The sequence below is a fragment of the Medicago sativa genome, chromosome 3 (assembly GCF_051527215.1).
Source record: "Medicago sativa cultivar Bolivia chromosome 3, Bolivia_mono, whole genome shotgun sequence".
NCBI lineage: Eukaryota > Viridiplantae > Streptophyta > Magnoliopsida > Fabales > Fabaceae > Medicago > Medicago sativa.
In genome coordinates this window covers 10,039,026-10,057,551 of record NC_140751.1, presented here as the reverse complement: position 1 = coordinate 10,057,551, position 18,526 = coordinate 10,039,026, and the positions used below count along the sequence as shown (strand labels likewise).

The 18,526-nt window shown below is 34.3% G+C and overlaps 2 protein-coding genes, 1 long non-coding RNA gene and 1 pseudogene across 14 annotated transcripts; 3 read left to right on the top strand and 1 right to left on the bottom strand.

Annotated features, from left to right (window-relative positions):
- The first annotated feature begins 2,673 nt into the window (after positions 1-2,673).
- LOC146935581 (putative disease resistance RPP13-like protein 1) lies at positions 2,674-12,559 on the top strand. Of its 12 annotated transcripts, none has more exons than XM_085750742.1 (12): positions 2,674-2,787; positions 2,885-2,945; positions 5,457-6,896; positions 6,999-9,065; positions 9,160-9,261; positions 9,634-9,774; positions 10,795-10,879; positions 10,974-11,106; positions 11,208-11,334; positions 11,536-11,813; positions 11,965-12,020; positions 12,131-12,559. In XM_085750742.1, exons 3-4 carry the CDS (start codon positions 5,492-5,494, stop codon positions 8,981-8,983), a joined length of 3,390 nt encoding a protein of 1,129 aa, XP_085606868.1. In that variant the 5' UTR covers positions 2,674-2,787; positions 2,885-2,945; positions 5,457-5,491; the 3' UTR covers positions 8,984-9,065; positions 9,160-9,261; positions 9,634-9,774; positions 10,795-10,879; positions 10,974-11,106; positions 11,208-11,334; positions 11,536-11,813; positions 11,965-12,020; positions 12,131-12,559. The 12 variants fall into 12 exon arrangements, with proteins under 12 accessions (XP_085606868.1, XP_085606869.1, XP_085606859.1 ...); XM_085750743.1 differs by having other exon boundaries at positions 10,790-10,879; XM_085750733.1 differs by having other exon boundaries at positions 5,457-9,065; positions 11,211-11,334.
- Positions 4,216-5,021, bottom strand: LOC146935582 (uncharacterized). The gene is made up of 2 exons (XM_085749068.1): positions 4,816-5,021; positions 4,216-4,654 (listed from the first exon to the last, which is right to left on the bottom strand). The coding sequence occupies exons 1-2, from the start codon at positions 5,019-5,021 to the stop codon at positions 4,216-4,218; spliced, it is 645 nt and encodes a 214-aa protein (XP_085605194.1).
- Positions 9,229-15,386, top strand: LOC146935580 (putative disease resistance protein At3g14460; annotated as a pseudogene).
- Positions 15,387-15,584: 198 nt separating this feature from the next.
- LOC146935579 (uncharacterized) lies at positions 15,585-16,539 on the top strand. The gene is made up of 3 exons (XR_015030279.1): positions 15,585-15,709; positions 16,083-16,163; positions 16,263-16,539. It is a non-coding gene; the product is annotated as an uncharacterized LOC146935579 (long non-coding RNA).
- The last annotated feature ends 1,987 nt before the right edge of the window (positions 16,540-18,526 follow it).

Genomic DNA, 18,526 nt, shown 5'->3' with positions numbered 1-18,526 from the left:
ACCTTAAAGAGTTTTGATGATAACAAGGTATTAAAAATTGTAAATTGGACTAGCTAATATTTGTTCAAGTGTACAGGACCATAATTAAAAAGTTACATCATTTATTGGATCTGAATGAGCAAATAAAGAGCAAAAAGAATCAACAAAATTGAAGCTTAGTGCTTCTGAAGGCAACTCGCTCCTGAAGAGAAAAAGCGCTCCTGAAGCAAAGTCGCTCCTGAAGTTAGTAAAGTGCTCTTGAAGAATAGTGCTCCTGAAGAACAGTGCTCCTGAAGACAAGTGGTCCAGAAGCCACATCATCAGAAGCTGCGTGATCAGAAGCTGTATCATCAGAAGCTGCATCATCAGAAGCTGCATTATCAGAAGCTGCCTCATCAGAAGTCATTTCACCAGATGCTGAAGATCAAATGAATTTTCAAGGATTCAAGGATTGAAGAATCATCACTGCAAAAAGCTGTCTATTGGATTCGAAAACACAACAAAAGATTAGTGGAATTTTGCAACGGTCATTTCAAAGGTGTTTGAAGGCATGTGCTTGCAATTTGGACGAAATCGTTGACATTGTACTATTGTACGAACTGTACAACCACCTTCTCCACTACTCTGTTTTGCGTCTACGCTACAAGACAAGAAAACAGCTCCAGAATACGGCTTCGCCTGCATGGATGTTCCTTTGGATAAGGAATGGATTTCAAATTGGTTCTTCATAAGACAAAAACCAAATCAGGCAAAAGATCATTGGTGAAAGATCAAGCTTCAACAACGACTCTTTGATGTGCTGGCAATTTCATAACGTCTCTTTCACACCTCTATATAAAGGAGTGGAGACTTAGAGTTTTGGTAATGCTGAACGAAAGACTCACAACATTATTACAAGTGCCAAACCTCTACTGAAATTGTTCTGCATTCACTTAGAATTTCTGTGTTTCAAAGTTGCATTTTAGAAATTCTTAAGTTATTGAGTCTGTATCTAATTTGTATTGTGAGCACCTCTGATTGTATATCAAGTGTTCAACCTTAAACAATTTTCTGTGTAATTTTGTTTAGTTAGAAGTCTCTTGCAGTTGTGCTTGAGCAGGGAAGTCTCTTGATTGTGTTCTTGAGCATAGGAAGACTCTTGCAAAGTGTGCTTGAGCAAAGGAAGTCTCTTGCAGGTGTGCTTGAGCAATTGTAATCAGATATTACTCTTAGTGAAATCTCCTTGGAAGTGCAAGGGGGACTGGACTACTTCCGGATTGTGGAAGGAACCAGTATAATTGCTTTGTGTCGTTCTTCTTCTCTCTCTGTTTTATTCCGCTGCGTGTAGATTCTGATTATCACTTCAGAAGTTGTTTCACTTAGCTTCTGATCAGTGTGTTCAGTTTTAGGAGAAACGAAGAACTTTCCAAAAACACAATTCAACCCCCTTCTTGTGTTTTTCTCACCTTCAGATAGTTCGTCAGATCAACTTATTTCCGAGATTTCGAATTGAGAAATTTCTGTGCCTATATCCTTCTTAGTCTATTATGGGCATATTCAACGGTTTGATAGATAGATTTTTTTTCTTATCGTTTGTGACCTAGCCTCGTTTCAGTCGTCGTACAAGTTAAGTTCCTAGTTGACTAGGTTTACGTAGAGATAGTTTGTCGGATTATTTAACATCATTTTTTTTTTAATTTTATCCTTGATGTATGTGTGTTCATATAAATTTTATTTAGCTTTGTGTCTATGTAAGACTTGCTTTACTTAGAAACGTAAAATTAAATGAATCAAATCATTTATTATTTGCTCACAATTCAAAATAGTTAACATTCATTATATAGAATGAAAATTCAAGATTTAAACAATTGAATGCTTGGTGTAGTTGGTTATGTTATGACTTGTTGTGTATGTGGTCGTCACTTGCTTGTTCAATCGATCCATGCTGCGGTCACTTTTTTTTTTCTTTCTAATTTCATCTTCTTCGCCCGTATATTGTAAAACGGGTTTTTTTGCCCCGCGTTCCGACCCGACCGGACCGGACCTCACTTGTTACTCAATGAAATTCAACGATTTTTTTCGTAGTTTTGATCAGAATTGAAAGGCATGAAGAAAGCACAAGCTTATTTTACAAATCCACAATCCAATCACATATTTTATTTTTTAGGGTTCTTTAAAATAAAAACACATTTACATCTTTATTTTTTCGATTTAGAGGAGGGAAAGAACAGATAAAAAAAAAAAACACCGATATAAAGAATCGCAGAAATGAAAAAACTTAGATTTGAAACAATCTCAAATGGAACATGGGTGGAAAAGAACGAGATTGAAGGAGAATAGTTTGGATTTAGAGGGTGATGGTGAGGTTAATTTTGAAAGTTTGGACAAAGTAACATGAAGGGGTAGAGATTCAATATCTATGAGAAAGGAAAGAGATGATTTTGGCTGTTAATTTGAGTCGACTCACCATGGTTCACGTTGAGAAGGATTGTAAATGTTTTTGTTACATTTCCAAAAACACCCTTCATTGTATTGTTATTTGAAATTCTAGTTTTTATTAGTAACCAATTGTATATAAGATAATAAACAGGGCCCACAATAAAATTTAACAGGTAACTTTGAATTTCAATCATAACCACTCATTCAGGGCAATAATCCTATGGCTGCCATTGATTCTCCAAACATCATGTACCGTCCGAGACCCATTCAGCTCGCGTACCGGAGACGGCGCCGCAACTTCATCGTTGATATCTCTCTGTGCTTCCTCTAAGTCTTTCTTTGGGAGATTTATCAAGTTCTTCACTTTGTTTGTTCCACACACACTTTCAAGTAATTTCTCCTTTCAACATATATATTTTATATTTGACATATTTTATATTGCTTCTAAAGCTTTCTCTAATTTTTATACACACTCTTCACTTCACAGATCTCAGTTTGGTGTTTTTTTTTGGACAAAGATCATAGTTTATTTGTTCTCATACTTTCAGGTAATCTCAAACTGTGTTACTTTCAATTTTTTATGTTATGTTAATTAATTATTATTTTTCAATTATACTATCTTATTAATATTATGTGTATCATAACAAAAAAAATATACTATCTTATGAACATTACCTGTATCACGTGTATCTGCAGATGAGTTACTTAAAAATCTAGCTGAAAACTTAAATTCTATAATTTCTATAATTTAAATAATAAGTGTCGGTAAAATGTTTTAGTAAAAAAAAAAAAGTGTCGGTAAAATTTTAACTTTCAACTCATTTGTTCCTTTTTTCCTTCAAAAAAAAAACTCATTTGTTCCTTTTTGTCCAAAAAAACTCATTCGTTCCTTAATTAAAAATCATTTGCAGAAAAGCATCCTTCAAAAATTGACCACCTAACTATCTGTTTTTATTATTGTGTTTTATTATATATATCATATAATATATATTTTGGTTTAATACATCAATTGTTTTTTGAATTCGTTTTTTTCTTATCAATTTAATTAAATATAAGTTATCTTTACGTATTAAAATTTCAATCCAATCTTTATTAAAAAAAAAATTTCAATCCAATCTAAAATAGTTACTTAGTCAGTTTTGAAGTTCTCTTTAATTATGATATGATGTAGATAGTGGTCTGAAGTCTGAAAGGCATGTAGCCTAACCTTTTAAAAGTCTATTACATTTTTTTCTTCAAAAATAAAAGTCTTCTATTTTAAAATTTAAGGATTATTTTACTTATATAAATATAAATTAAAATAATACCAAGAGAATAAAAAATGACAATACTTTTTTAAAAAGGTTGAGTTCAACTAAACTTCAAGCAGTCAAATTTGTTTATTACTGATTTTGTATTAAGTCATTTGTAAGAAACTCGTTGCTAACAAAATTCTTTGTTTTATTTTTAAAAAAAAATAAAATTCTTTTATGTTGTTATAGAGATGGGTAGTATCAAATTATGACGAAATAAATTAATGAACCACGTGACAATCTTTTGACTTTCATATTTTTACTAATTTTTATTTGGAGTAACTAAATATTCATTGTTGAGGTAACTAAATGAAAACATACATACTTATTAATACAATTAAAACAAAAGTTCTCCCCTATTTGTAACCGACAAAATATAAATTTCATATCAAAACTTGCAAAATGGCAATTAACTACCAATAATAAAATCATTTTCGCTTCCTCGTTGGTTTTTTTTTTAGCTTTTTTTTGGTAGTGTTACAAAGTAACAAGGAAAAAAGAAAAAGAAAAAAAGAAAGAGACAAAATTAGGTTCCAAGCTTATCCCTCAGAATGAGAGATTCTATGCCAGGCGGAGGACAGTTCCAGCGAACAGAGCACCTTGCATGTGATCCTTCCTTAGCCATAAAATCTGCACACATATTTTGTTCCCTAAGAACATGCATTAATGTTGTATTTCCATTTCCTTGTAAACCATCTCTAATATGAAGGATGTCAGTAGCATAAGTGTGTAAGGTATGATCACGACCAGCAGTAATTAGGTCAACGGCTTCCAAACAATCACTCTCACAAATAATGTTGAAATAGCCTTTTATAGTACAAAAATCAAGATCTATCTGGATAGCACGTAACTCAGCTAATAACGCATCACCTCCAGCTTCATAGTGAGAGAAACCAGCTATCCAATTTCCATCGTGGTTGCGAACAATACCACCAGCTCCTAAACAACCAAAATCTTCTAAAAAGCTACCATCAATATTGAGTTTCAGTGTGAGTGTGGGTCCAAACCAAGATTGGGATAGTAAGAAATGCATTCATCATGTAACAAAAAGGTCTTTCGCACCACATCTTGAATACGCCAATGTTGATCCTCAAAAATGGTATTGTTTCTCCAACACCAAGCATACCATACTCCTGTAATAAACAAAATAGCAGAAGTACCCTTTGTCATCTCATGAAGCCAAACCTTGACATCAAATTCAGAGAAAAAATTATTATAGCGCCCCATATTCAAGCGGAGCCAAAGCTCTCTAGAGTGCGGGCAATCACGTAGACAATGAAGAATATCCTCTATGGGTGAAGAGCAATGGGTGCAGTTTGGAGAAGCTACCATGTTGCAATGATGCCGACGGGCATTAATAGGGAGAGCATTATGAAAACAAAGCCATAAAAAGTGTTGGAGTTTTGCTGGTACTTTAAGGCGCCAAAGCCGATTCATGTTACAATTCACATTCCAATCTCTATTTTTTTTTGGCTTGAATGTACTTTTGGTGTTCCTATTCTCAAAAAAAGAAATTTGAAAAAATATAGTCATTTTCACTTCCTCGACCAAAACTTCATTTTTTTTAGAATAAAGGGACTAAAAATGCATTTTAAGCCTTTTTTTAAAAACGAAAAATAACCATTGTTTCATAATCAGAAGCATTGTATGAGTGGTTCTTGTTTCATTGTATGAGAAATCAAAACGAGAGATATATATTATTATGCATATATATAATTCTTGTTTCATTCAGTTTTACTTGACAGAAAGAACTCATTTATCTTGCAGAGGCTTTAGGACTTGTGCGTCAAGCTCAACATATCATGGCAGAATTGGTAGCTGGGGCATTTCTTCAGTCTTCCTTTCAAGTGATTATTGAGAAGTTGGCTTCGGTTGATATCAGAGACTACTTCGGTTGTAATAATGTTGACGACCTTGTGAAAGAACTTAATATTGCACTCAATTCTATCAACTTAGTACTGGATGAAGCGGAGATAAAGCAGTACCAAAGCATATATGTGAAGAACTGGCTTGATGAACTTAAACATGTTCTTTATGAAGCAGACCAACTGTTAGATGAGATTTCTACGGATGAAATGATAAATAAGCTGAAAGCTGAATCTGAACCACTTACCACCAATTTATTGGGCTTGGTTTCAGCTTTAACTACAAATCCATTTGAATCTAGACTTAATGAACAACTAGATAAACTAGAACTTCTTGCAAAGCCAAAGAAAGAGTTGGGATTGGGAGAAGGTCCTTGTGCTAGTAATGAAGGCTTAGTCAGTTGGAAACCTTCAAAAAGATTGTCATCTACAGCTCTCATGGATGAGTCAAGCATATATGGTAGAGATGATGATAAGGACAAGTTAATCAAGTTTTTACTTGCAGGCAATGACAGTGGCAACCGGGTTCCAATAATCAGCATAGTCGGTTTAGGAGGGATGGGGAAAACCACCCTTGCTAAGCTTGTGTACAACGACAACAAGATAGAGGAGCATTTTGAACTTAAAGCATGGGTCTATGTTTCAGAATCTTTTGATGTTGTTGGACTCACCAAAGCAATTCTTAAGTCATTTAATTCTTCGGCAGATGGTGAAGACTTGAATCTACTCCAACATCAACTCCAACACATGCTAATGGGGAAGAAATACTTGCTTGTTTTAGATGATATCTGGAATGGGGATGCAGAATGTTGGGAACTGTTACTTCTTCCCTTTAACCATGGATCTTCTGGAAGTAAGATTATCGTGACAACACGTGAAAAGGAGGTAGCATATCATGTTTTAAAATCCACCGAGTTATTTGATTTACAGCAATTGAAAACAAGCCATTGTTGGAGTTTATTTGTGATACATGCTTTTCAAGGAAAAAGTGTGTGTCAATATCCAACCCTTGAAGCAATTGGCAGGAAAATAGTGGACAAGTGTGGAGGGTTGCCTTTAGCTGTAAAAACATTGGGGCAACTATTGCGAAGAAAATTTTCTCAACATGAATGGTCTGAGATATTGGAGACTGATATGTGGCAATTATTAGATGGGGACAACAAAATTAACCCAGTGCTGAGATTGAGTTACCACAATCTCCCTTCCAATCGGAAGCGTTGTTTTGCCTATTGTTCCATTTTTCCCAAGGGTTATGAATTTAAAAAAGATGGATTGATCAGGCTTTGGATGGCAGAAGGTTTGTTGAAGTGTTGCGGAAGAGACAAAAGAGAAGAAGAGTTAGGTAATGAAATTTTCAGTGATCTTGAGTCAATTTCGTTTTTCCAAATATCACATCGGAACACCTATTTCATGCATGATCTTGTCAATGATTTATCCAAATCAGTGTCAGGAGAATTTTGTAAGCAAATAAAGGGTGCTATGGTGGAAGGTAGCCTTGAAAGGACGCGTCATATTCGGTTCTCTCTTCAATCAAATTTTGTTGATAAATTACTAGAGCCAATATGTGAGCTGAAGGGACTACGAAGTCTGATACTAAAAGACTATAAGAGTCTGTCGATAAGCAACAGTGTGCAACATGATCTGTTTTCAAGACTAAAATGTTTGAGGTTGTTATCATTTAGATGGTGTGGTCTCTCAGAGCTAGTGGATGAGATAAGCAATTTAAAACTTTTGCGTTATCTAGACCTTTCATACACTGAGATTAGAAGCTTACCTGATAGCATTTGTATGTTGTATAATTTGCAAACGCTCTTGCTGGAAGGCTGTGATGAATTGACAGAGCTCCCATCAAATTTTTCCAAACTCATCAATTTACGTCATCTTGAACTCCCAAGTGATTATAGAGGCACTAGAATAAAGAAGATGCCAAAGCATATGGGAAAACAAAACAATCTTCAAACCCTGTCATATTTTATTGTGGAAGAGCATAATGGATCTGATCTTAAAGAGTTGGCAAAACTAAACCATCTTCATGGAACAATTCTTATTAAAGGGTTGGGTAATGTGATTGATCCTGCAGATGCTGCGACAGCCAATTTAAAAGATAAGAAGCATTTAGAAGAATTACATTTGATGTTTAATGGTACAAGAAAAGAAATGGATGGCTCAACAATTGAATGCAATGTGTCTGTCTTGGAGGCTCTTCAATCAAATAGCAACTTGAAGAGGCTTACCATCTCACAATACAAAGGTAATAGCTTTCCAAATTGGCTAAGGGGTTGTCATTTACCCAACTTAGTATCTCTTAAACTAAAGGGTTGTGGATTATGTTCTTTGTTGCCACCACTTGGGACGCTCCCCTTTCTCCAGAAGCTTTCTATTTCAGACTGTGATGGAATAAAGATCATTGGTGAAGAGATTTATGGTAACAATTTAACAAATGTTCCTTTCTTGTCCCTTAATGTTTTGGAATTTGAGAAGATGAACAATTGGGAGGAGTGGTTGTGTCTTGAAGGGTTTCCTTTGCTTAAAGAGCTTTATATAATAAACTGTCCCAATTTGAAAAGAGCTCTGCCTCAACATGTTCCTTCTTTACAAAAACTGAATATTTATAATTGCAACAAGTTGGAGGCATCAATTCCCAAGAGTGATAATATTATAGAGTTAGATATACAGAGATGTGGTAGAATTTTGGTAAATGAATTGCCGACTAGCCTGAAAAAGTTACTCCTTCTGCGAAATCGGTACACCGAGTTCTCCGTGGACCAAAGTTTAATCAATTTTCCCTTTCTTGAAGCGTTGGAGTTGGATTGGAGTGGCTCTGTAAAATGTCCTTCTTTGGATTTACGTTGCTATAATTCTCTTCATCAACTTTCAATAACAGGATGGGGCTCGTCCTCCTTGCCTTTTTCACTACACTTGTTCACCAAACTTCAATCTCTTCATCTGTACGATTGTCCAGAGCTGGAATCATTTCCAATGGGTGGTTTGCCTTCCAACTTGAGTTTCCTTTATATAGAGAATTGTCCAAAACTGATTGGTTCGAGAGAGGAGTGGGGTTTTTTCCAACTCAATTCCTTGAAACATTTCACTGTTGGTGATTATGAGTTTGAAAACGTGGAGTCCTTCCCAGAGGAGAATCTGTTGCCACCAACTCTTGAGTTTCTTCCTTTGTTTAATTGTTCAAAGCTAAGAATAATGAACAACAAGGGTTTTCTCCACCTCAAATCTCTCAGTTATCTATCTATTTCCAACTGCCCTAGTCTTGAGAGCTTGCCAGAGAAGGAGGCTCTACCCAACTCTCTTTCTTGGTTGTCGATTAAAGATTGTCCAATAATAAAGGAGAAGTATGAAAAGGGGGGAGGAGAGCGTTGGCATACAATTAGTCACATCCCGAATGTGATAATTGACGGAATTTGGCAGTATTGAGATGCTAATCCCACCACCACATTAGTGCTAGCAAAACCAAGTTATGGGTCCCACGTTTGGTCAAACCTTTTTGGTTCCGAAGGTACAAACATATATTCTTAACCAAACAATTGCATCTAGAATTTATTTTCTTAATTTTATATTCTTATTTTCTGACTTCAACTTTTTATTCCCAGGCTAAATTGGAGTGTGGTGATTCAATTTCTACTCAGATATATATATATATATGTATAGCTTTTACATCAATGGAGTTTCCAGCACATCTTCTTCCTCTTCAAGTAAATTACCATATTCTATTTTTCTTTTAACCGGTTATTTTTAATTTTTTTATTGTTGTGATTGAAACTAGTAATTGACGGACTTTGTACGAATGTGTTTCCCCTATTCTGGTTAATCACATTCTCCACTACCATATTCAAAATTGTGATTTTTCTTCAAACAGTTGTTCTCATTTTTCCGAACCATTAGTCCTTATGGGGAGCTCATTAACCACTTCGTTGACAATTTTCTCATTTAGATATGATATATTCATGTCATATGCCTAATATAGATTCTCTAATTTCAGTTCTGAAGCCAGAAAATACTAACAATTAGTATGAATTTTTTCAAGCAACCAAAAGATACTAACTGCCATTTTTTTTTTTTTACAGAACACTCTATGTTTAATAAGTTTAAACTTTAATACAAAAATGGTCTTCACAGCATGCTGCTATAGCCACATTTCCACATTTCATGGCTTCAACAAGATTTGCTTCAGGTTACAGTTTAAAGAAAGTCTTCCCTAATCAGAGGTATTTGGATATAATGACGTGTTTTTGATTTCTTTCGCCAAAGCTGGTATTTACTACAACATGATTGATATGTAATTTTCTGTTAAAAGTTGAATGATGAAACTTTGTTCCTTTGCCCCTAAGGTGGTTTGGATTCTATCTATGTCTTTGCCCAATTCCTTTTCAATTACTGCATGTGAATTACATTTTGTATTCAAGCATTATAATGAAACATTTTTCACTAACTGTTTTACAAAGTTGTCTGCAACAAATTTTCATGGAGCATATTAAACTGGTGTCTATTATGTTATGTATTTAAACGGTCTGTGTTCAAGCATTACAAACAAGGTACATTGGTTTTTGAGGAACCTCTTTCCGAGGTTATTTGGTATGTCGCCGACTTTTATTTTTTTTATCATTGTGGAAGTTCACAAATCAAATTGGTTTTCGTACGGGTTTTTATCACATGTAATGTAAATTTCTGTTTTCTCTGTTCTCGCTAATTGCATTTGATGAATATCATTGTTTTGTGAATTATGATGCTTGTTGCTTTCTCTTTATGATAAATTTTCTTAGTTTTGCTACAAATGATGTCATGCCTTGCTTGTTTCTTAGTCCTTTATCTGTATTTACAACTAGTCGCATCCCTTATGTGGAGATTAACGAATTTATATATGTTAATCCCATCGCCACATAGTGCTAGGAAGACTAAGAGCCTGTTTGGTACCAAGTTTTTCTACCCACGTTTTCATAAAAGTACGGTAGCAATCCACTTTAACTCAAAAGCTCCAATTGCTAGCTTTTAAAAATCACGGCAATTTTTGCTTTGGAAATCCCCCAAACTTGCTTTTTTGCTTCCAAACTCAATCCCAAACAAGCACTAAGTTATGGGTCCTACATATGGATACTTGACTATTGGTGAATATCTGAATCTTTATTTTGTACTTTTTTGAAGAATAGTGACAATCTGAATCACATTGTAGGACCCTTTTTTGGTCTCTTTAACGTAAATTATCTGTTTTTTATTGTGTGTCAGTGCAGAAATCACGGGCCTTGAGAAAAGAATGTGATGATGTCTTATGAAAACAATAATGTTTTTGAGGAATTGAGAGATTTATGCACAAAGGTAGGAGACATTAAACTAGCAACAGAAAATACTAAAAATTTGTATAAATTTTTAAATCAACCAGAAAATACTAACAAATTTTTTTTTTTTACAGGAAACAGAAAACGACACGCTTACCAAGTTTACAAGTGATATGCTTGTAACAAAAATGTCTTCACACAAATTTATTGAAAGAGCATTTGGTGATTTCATTTCACATTCTAAATCCTGTTGTTGAGCATTAGAAGGTTGCGACTTATAAAGGTTTCTTTCAAATAAAGTTGCTTTAAAAGCTTTTTAATATGTGCTCATTTGAATCATGAAATACATTTTACTTTGAAAAATGCAGCAGGATGGTATAATTATCAAAACCATTGAGATAGCTTTATATCAAGTTATGAAGGAAGCCTGGGAGATGATCTTGCACATTGAAAGGCGTAATTTGTATCAGACATGCTCACTGCTTTATACCAATGGTAAGTGCTCACAACATTCTTCGGCCACACTTAATTCTCTCTATTCAATTACATCCATTTAGACTTGATTCCTGTTCAGTGTATTTACCACTAGTTTTGGTTGTTGTTTTCGCGTACCATTTATCAGATATATGCATCGGTCATATCTCTCTCGAGCCACTCTGTGAAAGTTCTGTGACCCATGTGCATTGCTTTTTGCAGATTGAAAGATGGCCCCTGCTGGTTTGAGCTTCCTAACCATTCAGCTTCTCATGCCATGATAGGTCTTCACAAAGATGTTTTTGAGGAATTGAGAGATTTATAGACACCAGGAAAATGTTTGACTCTCTTTGCAGATCCTGGCTATCAAGAGAAGAAATCTGAGCAGAGTCTATCAGTTGGCAGGAGAAGAAGAAGAAGACTTATTGGACTTGAGCTCTCTTTGGCATTCTGGGAGCTCAAATCCCATCTGAGCTTCATCAACCACTGATATGGTGAAAGTGAGAACCATTCTATTTCTAATGACCTACTCTGCAATAAAGACTTTAAATATATTTTCAAAATGATCACTTTGTTCTTTGGTCAATAAAAAGGGTAGTCCCTACTTATCATAATTTGGTTTGTGTACTTAGAATTCATTCTATATTGTAGGTTGCCAAATATTCAACCTCTGCTGAATACCTTAAAACCAAATTAAGACTGTTCAGGTAATTGTGCAAAGATTACTTTATGTATACACTTTTGTATTGTTCTGTAAGATTATATCTATGATGAACCAACGATCCATATCCTTTCTAACATACTTCTTATTTTGCAGTGCCCTGAATATTCGAGGTTGTATATAATTTTTTCCCATGAGAAGTCTTTCTCAATTTGGTTACTTTGGTACCATACTGATGCTGAAACTACAAGATTAACATGTTAAGAAGACAGTTCAAAGTTTAAATTTGCAGCTGAGTTTTGGCTTCCCGGTTTTGTTGGAAAACCTTTAAACGGGCAATGTAATGGGGCGTTATGATGGAATATGCCTAATGATCATGGATCGAGGAAACTAGGAGCAGCAAGACAAAATGTTAACTTTCAGCCTGGAGCTCTCCGTTTTGAGATGCTCTGGCTTAGCTTTGAGTGAGTGTATTTGCATTGCGTTCCGTTCTAGTGTAATCTTGTCAAAAAACATATAAAAAGGTGCGGGAAATGGAATGTAATAGCTTTCTCGCATAATTGGTAATATAGTTATACTTAGATATATTTTCATCTTATTGTTTCTCAATTCAATCATAATTTTACAGATAAGTATTTCATCAACATTAGAAATCAAATTTTGTTTCAAACCATAGATCTTTAGGAATTAAGATTTGTGACAATACGTGACAAGCATGTTGCATTAATCGTGAAATCCGACCATCAACTTCATTTAAAGCAATTGACAGAGAGTGATTGCTAGAGTTATTTGTTAATCATGCTTTTTGAGGAAGGAATGATTTTGAATATCCAAATCTTAAATCAATTGGAAAGAAGGTTGTATAAAAGTGTGGAGAGTTACCTTTAGCCGTGAAAACATTAGGGAATCTCTTTCAAAGAAAATTTTCACAAGGTGAATGGTTTGACTTTAACATATTGGAGACTGATATGTGGCATGTATCGAAGGGTGATGATGAAATTAACCCGTTATTGAGATTGAGTTATCACAATCTTCCTTTCAATCTGAAGTGTTGTTTTGCATATTGTTCCATGTTTCCCAAGGGTTATGTGTTTGAAAAAGAAGAGATTGTCAAGCTTTGGATGGCAGAAGGTTACTGAAGTGTTCAAGAAGAGACATAAGTGAAGAAGAGTTGGGTTATGAATTCTTCGATGACCTTGAGTCCATTTCATTTTTCCAACAATCTGTGAATTCACATTCTAGTGGTATGGTAATGCACGGTCTTGTCAATGATTTAGCAAAATCAGTGTCAGGAGAATTTTGTTTTCTAATTGAGGGTGATATAGTGCAAGATATCCCTCAAAGAACACGTCACATTTGGTGCTCTCTTGATTCAAAAGATACTAGAAAAAATTTAGAGAATATTTGTAAGATTGAGTGTTTACGTGGTCTGATGGTACAACAAAAATTTTGGCAATATATGATGAGGTATGAGACTTTTGGTCATATGATTTTAGGGCCAATTTCTAAATCCAATATTGTACAACGTGATCTGTATTCAAGACTAAAATATTTACGGATGATATCATTCAATGGATGTGACCTCTCCGAGCTAGCTCATGAGATAAGCAATTTGAAGCTTTTGCTCTATCTAGACTTGTCTTACACAGGGATAAAAAGGTTGCCTGAATCCATTTGTAATCTATATAATTTACAGACATTGATATTGCGAAGTTGTCCATTGACTGAGCTCCCTTTAGATTTTTTCATACTTGCCAATTTACGTCATCTCTATCTGGAAGGAACTGACATGAAGATGATGCCAAAACAGATAGAGAGGCTAAACCATCTTCTAACGCTGACTGATTTTGTCGTGGGAAAGAAGAGTGGGTCGGATATTAAGGATTTGGGAAAATTGATTCATCTTCGAGGGAAACTTTGTATATCTGGGTTGGAAAATGTCATTAATCCTGCGGATGCTGCAGAAGCAAATTTGAAAGATAAGAAATATGTAGAAGAATTGTATATGAAATGGAGTTTCAAATTCATAAACAATGGAAGAGAATTGGATGTTTTTGAGGCTCTTCAACCAAATAGCATCCTGAAGAGGCTAACCATTGAATGCTACAGAGACACTAGCTTTCCAAATTGGCTAAGGGCTTGTAATTTACCCAACTTAATATCTCTTAAACTGTATTGGTGTGGATCATGTTCCCATTTGCCACCACTTGGGCAGCTACCCTCTCTCAAGGAGCTTTCTATTTCAGACTGTAACGGAATAAAGATCATCAGCGAAGAGTTTTATGGAAATAGTTCAACAAATGTTTCGTTCAGGTCCCTTGAAGTTTTGGAATTTGCATGTATGAACAATTGAGAGGAATGGTTTTGTCTCGAAGGGTTTCCTTTGCTTAAAGAGCTTTCCATAAAGAGTTGTCCCAAATTGAAAACGGCTTTGCCTCAACTCCTTCCTTCTTTACAAAAATTGGAGATTAGTAATTGTGAATGGTTGGAAGCATCAATTCCCAAGGTTGATAATATCAGAGACTTAGAGCTAGTAGGATGTGATAAAATTTTGGTAAATGAATTGCCACTTAGCTTGAAAAGGTTTGTCCTTCGTGGAAATCGGTACATTGAGTTCTCCATGAATCAAAATTTATTCAACAACACCTTTCTTGATGAATTGGAGTTGGATGTTAGTGGCTTTAAAGAATTGCCCTCTTTGGATTTGCGCTGCTATGATTCTCTCCGCAAACTTTATATAGAAGGCTGGCTCTCCTCCTCCTTCCCCTTTGCACTAAACTTGTTCATCAATCTTCATTCTCTCAGGTTGTTCAATTGTCCAGAGCTGGAATCGTTTCATAGGGGCGGTTTGCCTTCCAACTTGAGGAGGCTTGAAATATTCAACTGTCCAAAACTAATTGCTTCAAGAGAGGATTGGGGTTTGTTCCAACTCAATTCTCTGATAGAGTTTAGAGTTAGCGATGACTTTGAAAATGTGGAGTCCTTCCCAGAGGAGAGTCTGCTGCCACCAAATCTTGACAGTCTTTGGTTGTCTAACTCTTCTAAGCTAAGAAAAATGAACAACAAGGGTTTTCTCCATCTTAAATCTCTCAAATTTCTAGATATTTACAACTGCCCTTGTCTTGAGCGATTGCCAGAGGAGGGTCTACCCAACTCCCTTTCTACTTTGGACATTTCCCTTTGTCCATTGATTAAGAAGAAGTATCAAATGGAGGGAGGAGAACGTTGGCATAAACTTCGTCGTATCCCTTCAGTGAGGATTGACAATTTTCAGCAGCAGAAATGAGATGTCATTGTAGGCAAGTGCACCACACCTATATTTTTATATTCTGTCAAACGTTGTCCAACTTTCATTTATGAATTCTTTTTAATATACAATTTCATATTCAAGGGAAAACACGGCATGAATTTTTTCCCAAAAATCATTTGTTTTGCATCTCTAATTTCTGTTTTGCATTAACATAAATCACATAACAAATCCCTTTCATTTTCAGTATCAAGTTTTTACCCATTCTATCTATTTATATAAACAGTTTACATTGTTGAGTTCCTTTACAATATATTTCATTCGACATTCATGTTTTTCATGGTTCATATCTGATATAGTTTTGAAGCTTGCTTATATCAGTATATGAACCTTCAAAAAGGGACACAATTCGTGGAAGAATTTCTGAACGAGGATGTCTATTGAAGAGAATGATACTTTTTCAGGACTTGAGAACTTTATGTACAGAGGTAGGACATTGAATATTTTAGAGCAACCAAAAAACATGTTTAGCAATTTTATACGTTTAACAGTGCTGTATTTTGTAAAAGCTTGTTTAGAAAATTTTATTAAAATCAGTACCATATTATTTTTCAACAGGAAACAGAAGCTTATATATTTAGCAAGTTAAAGTGTAAACAAACGGTCTTGACAGATACTACTACGGTCTCAAATATAAGCAAAAATTGGTAAGCTAAAGTTGAAGTATTTGGTCTAAATACATTAACTTCATTTGATTTACTTTTGCTTATTTTTGAGACCGGAGGGATTAGTATATAACAGAACTTTAATTTTCTTGCCTGTAATTGTTTCTAATCCAATCTTGATATTTCTTGACAATAGAACTTAGATGATGCACTTGTGCAAGCAACTCATGATTTGGAGATTTCATCTCACATTCTAAATCCAACTGTGTATCAGAAGGTTGTAACTTATTAGGGCTTCTTTCAATTAAATTGTATTAAAATCTGTTTTATAATGCTCTTTTGAATCATGAATTATATTTTATTTTTAAAAATGCAGTTGAATGGCATAGTACTCAAAACCATTGAGACAAGAACTGAAGGAAGCCAGGGGATTGATAATGCACATTCAATTGCAGAATTTCTATACGACATACTCATGTCGTATACAATGGAAAATGCTCTCAGAATTCTTAGGTTATACTTAATTGAGAAGTTTTGATGTATGGGAAAAAAAATAGAAGAGTCCTCAATTAAGATACTTATATAAGAAGTTTAGTGCACAAGATTTATATTTGGATGTGTAATGAATATGAAATCAATCAAACTTTATTTAGTTCCATGTTCATTTTACATATAATTGAAGGTTGGAAATCAAGCAAAGTTAACAGATGTTAAATTCTACGTACTCTGCTAGGAATGTTTATTCTCTCCTCATCATGAGTGTTTCACTGCAAAATAAAAATATAATTGAAGGTTTATATGGCAATTTTGACAAAGCATGATTAATCTATTTATAATGCTTAAACTTATGCTACTCATTTGCCAGATTACTGGGTAGCATAGTGTGCTAAGATATATCCATTTAATGTTTCAAATGCTCATCTTTATCATGTAAGTTTACTGAGTGTTTCACTGCAAACTAAAAATATAATTGAAAGATTCATTTTAGTTTCAATGCAAACCTCTTGCAGAAAGTGTGACATGACATTGCATAATTAAATGAGTCCTTCAAACAAACAAAAAAAATGCATAGTTAAACGATGAGTACATACTGAGCGATACCGTTGTGTTCACCTATTCTTATTTGTCATACTTAACTAACCATCATACTTGACAAATATGTGATGATAATTATATGGGAATAACTAGATTAAAAATGATATACCAAGAATTAATGTGAGCTCGTGTCAAACACGAGAATTTGTTATTATAAAATTGTAATGATAAAAATTTCATTTTAAATAAAATTGAATATCACTATATACAAAAGATATACAAAATAAGTACTATTATATATTAAGTTTTTTTACATATAAATCAGTATATATTTAAATAAATTTCATTGTTTCTGATTATAAATTTGTGATATGTACCACAGTCAAAAGACTTTTGCAAATAAGACCAAAATATGATATATTTTTTAGTGTCTTATATTATTGTCGTACCAATTAATAAGTAATGAAACACATATTGTCGTATTGTTAATTGATGTGGCAACACGTTATTGAATGAATGTGTAAAATAATTGTACACTAACAAATTATGGTAATTAAACTCTTTATGCATAATTGTCGCCGTGAGCTTAACTCAGTTGCCAGGAACATTGCATAATTTATGCAGGGGCCGGGGTTCGAACCCCGGACACCCCACTTCTCCACATTTAATTATGTGAGCAACTGCCACTAGACTACTAAACCAAAAAAAAAAAAAAACTCTTTATTGAATTGAGATTCCTCCTAAATTACCATTGTATTTCCTTGCAAGTGGTGGGAAGGTGCCATGCTTTTGTGTGGTGGGTGGAAAAACGCGTATTATAGAATGCTCAATCAGTTGATAGAAAAATGAACATCATTCTCCTCCACACGAAACTTCATAGATATTTTGTTGTGTTTCTTCCAAGTCTTTCTTTGAAACTCTCAAGTTCAATTTGTTTTTAGATCTCACAGTTTTTGCATTTGTTGCAGTATTAACCCCAATCTATATATTTTGGTCCAAAAATGATGAGTTGTTCACACATTTTTCAGTAATCTTTTTAAAAAAAACTAAACTAGTCGACCGAAATTAACATCGAGAAGAATCAATTTAAAATCTTAAAAAAATTATAATCCAAGATTTTAAATCATCAACATCATCAGAACAAACGATCCTATGTGTGCTAAACTACACATACATCATAGTCTTAATCATATATACATGAAGAGTTAAACCTATACATGCTTACTCGTTTACCACGGGTCAGTGATCTACCCGTTTAGTGGTAAACTACCTACATAGTCATACTTATTCGTAGTGAAGGGTTTAGCTTATCTATTCACGGCTTAACATGCTTGCATGGTCAATCTTACTCATGTGCAAAGAGAATACACTAAACACTTCGCGTCTTGGCATACTTAGGACTCATGCTTTGCATTCTAGTTCTCGACGAACTATGTCGAGGCTCTACATTCATTCCATTCCTTAAAGATTAGTTAGCTACCCGACTTATATCATATCATTCTCTCGTATGCCATGCATTACTAATTATGTTAAATACTTGCTTCATTCTCAAGAAAACCTTTTAAAAGATTATCAAATAGGACCTTGGTTTGAGGGGTTTACTTT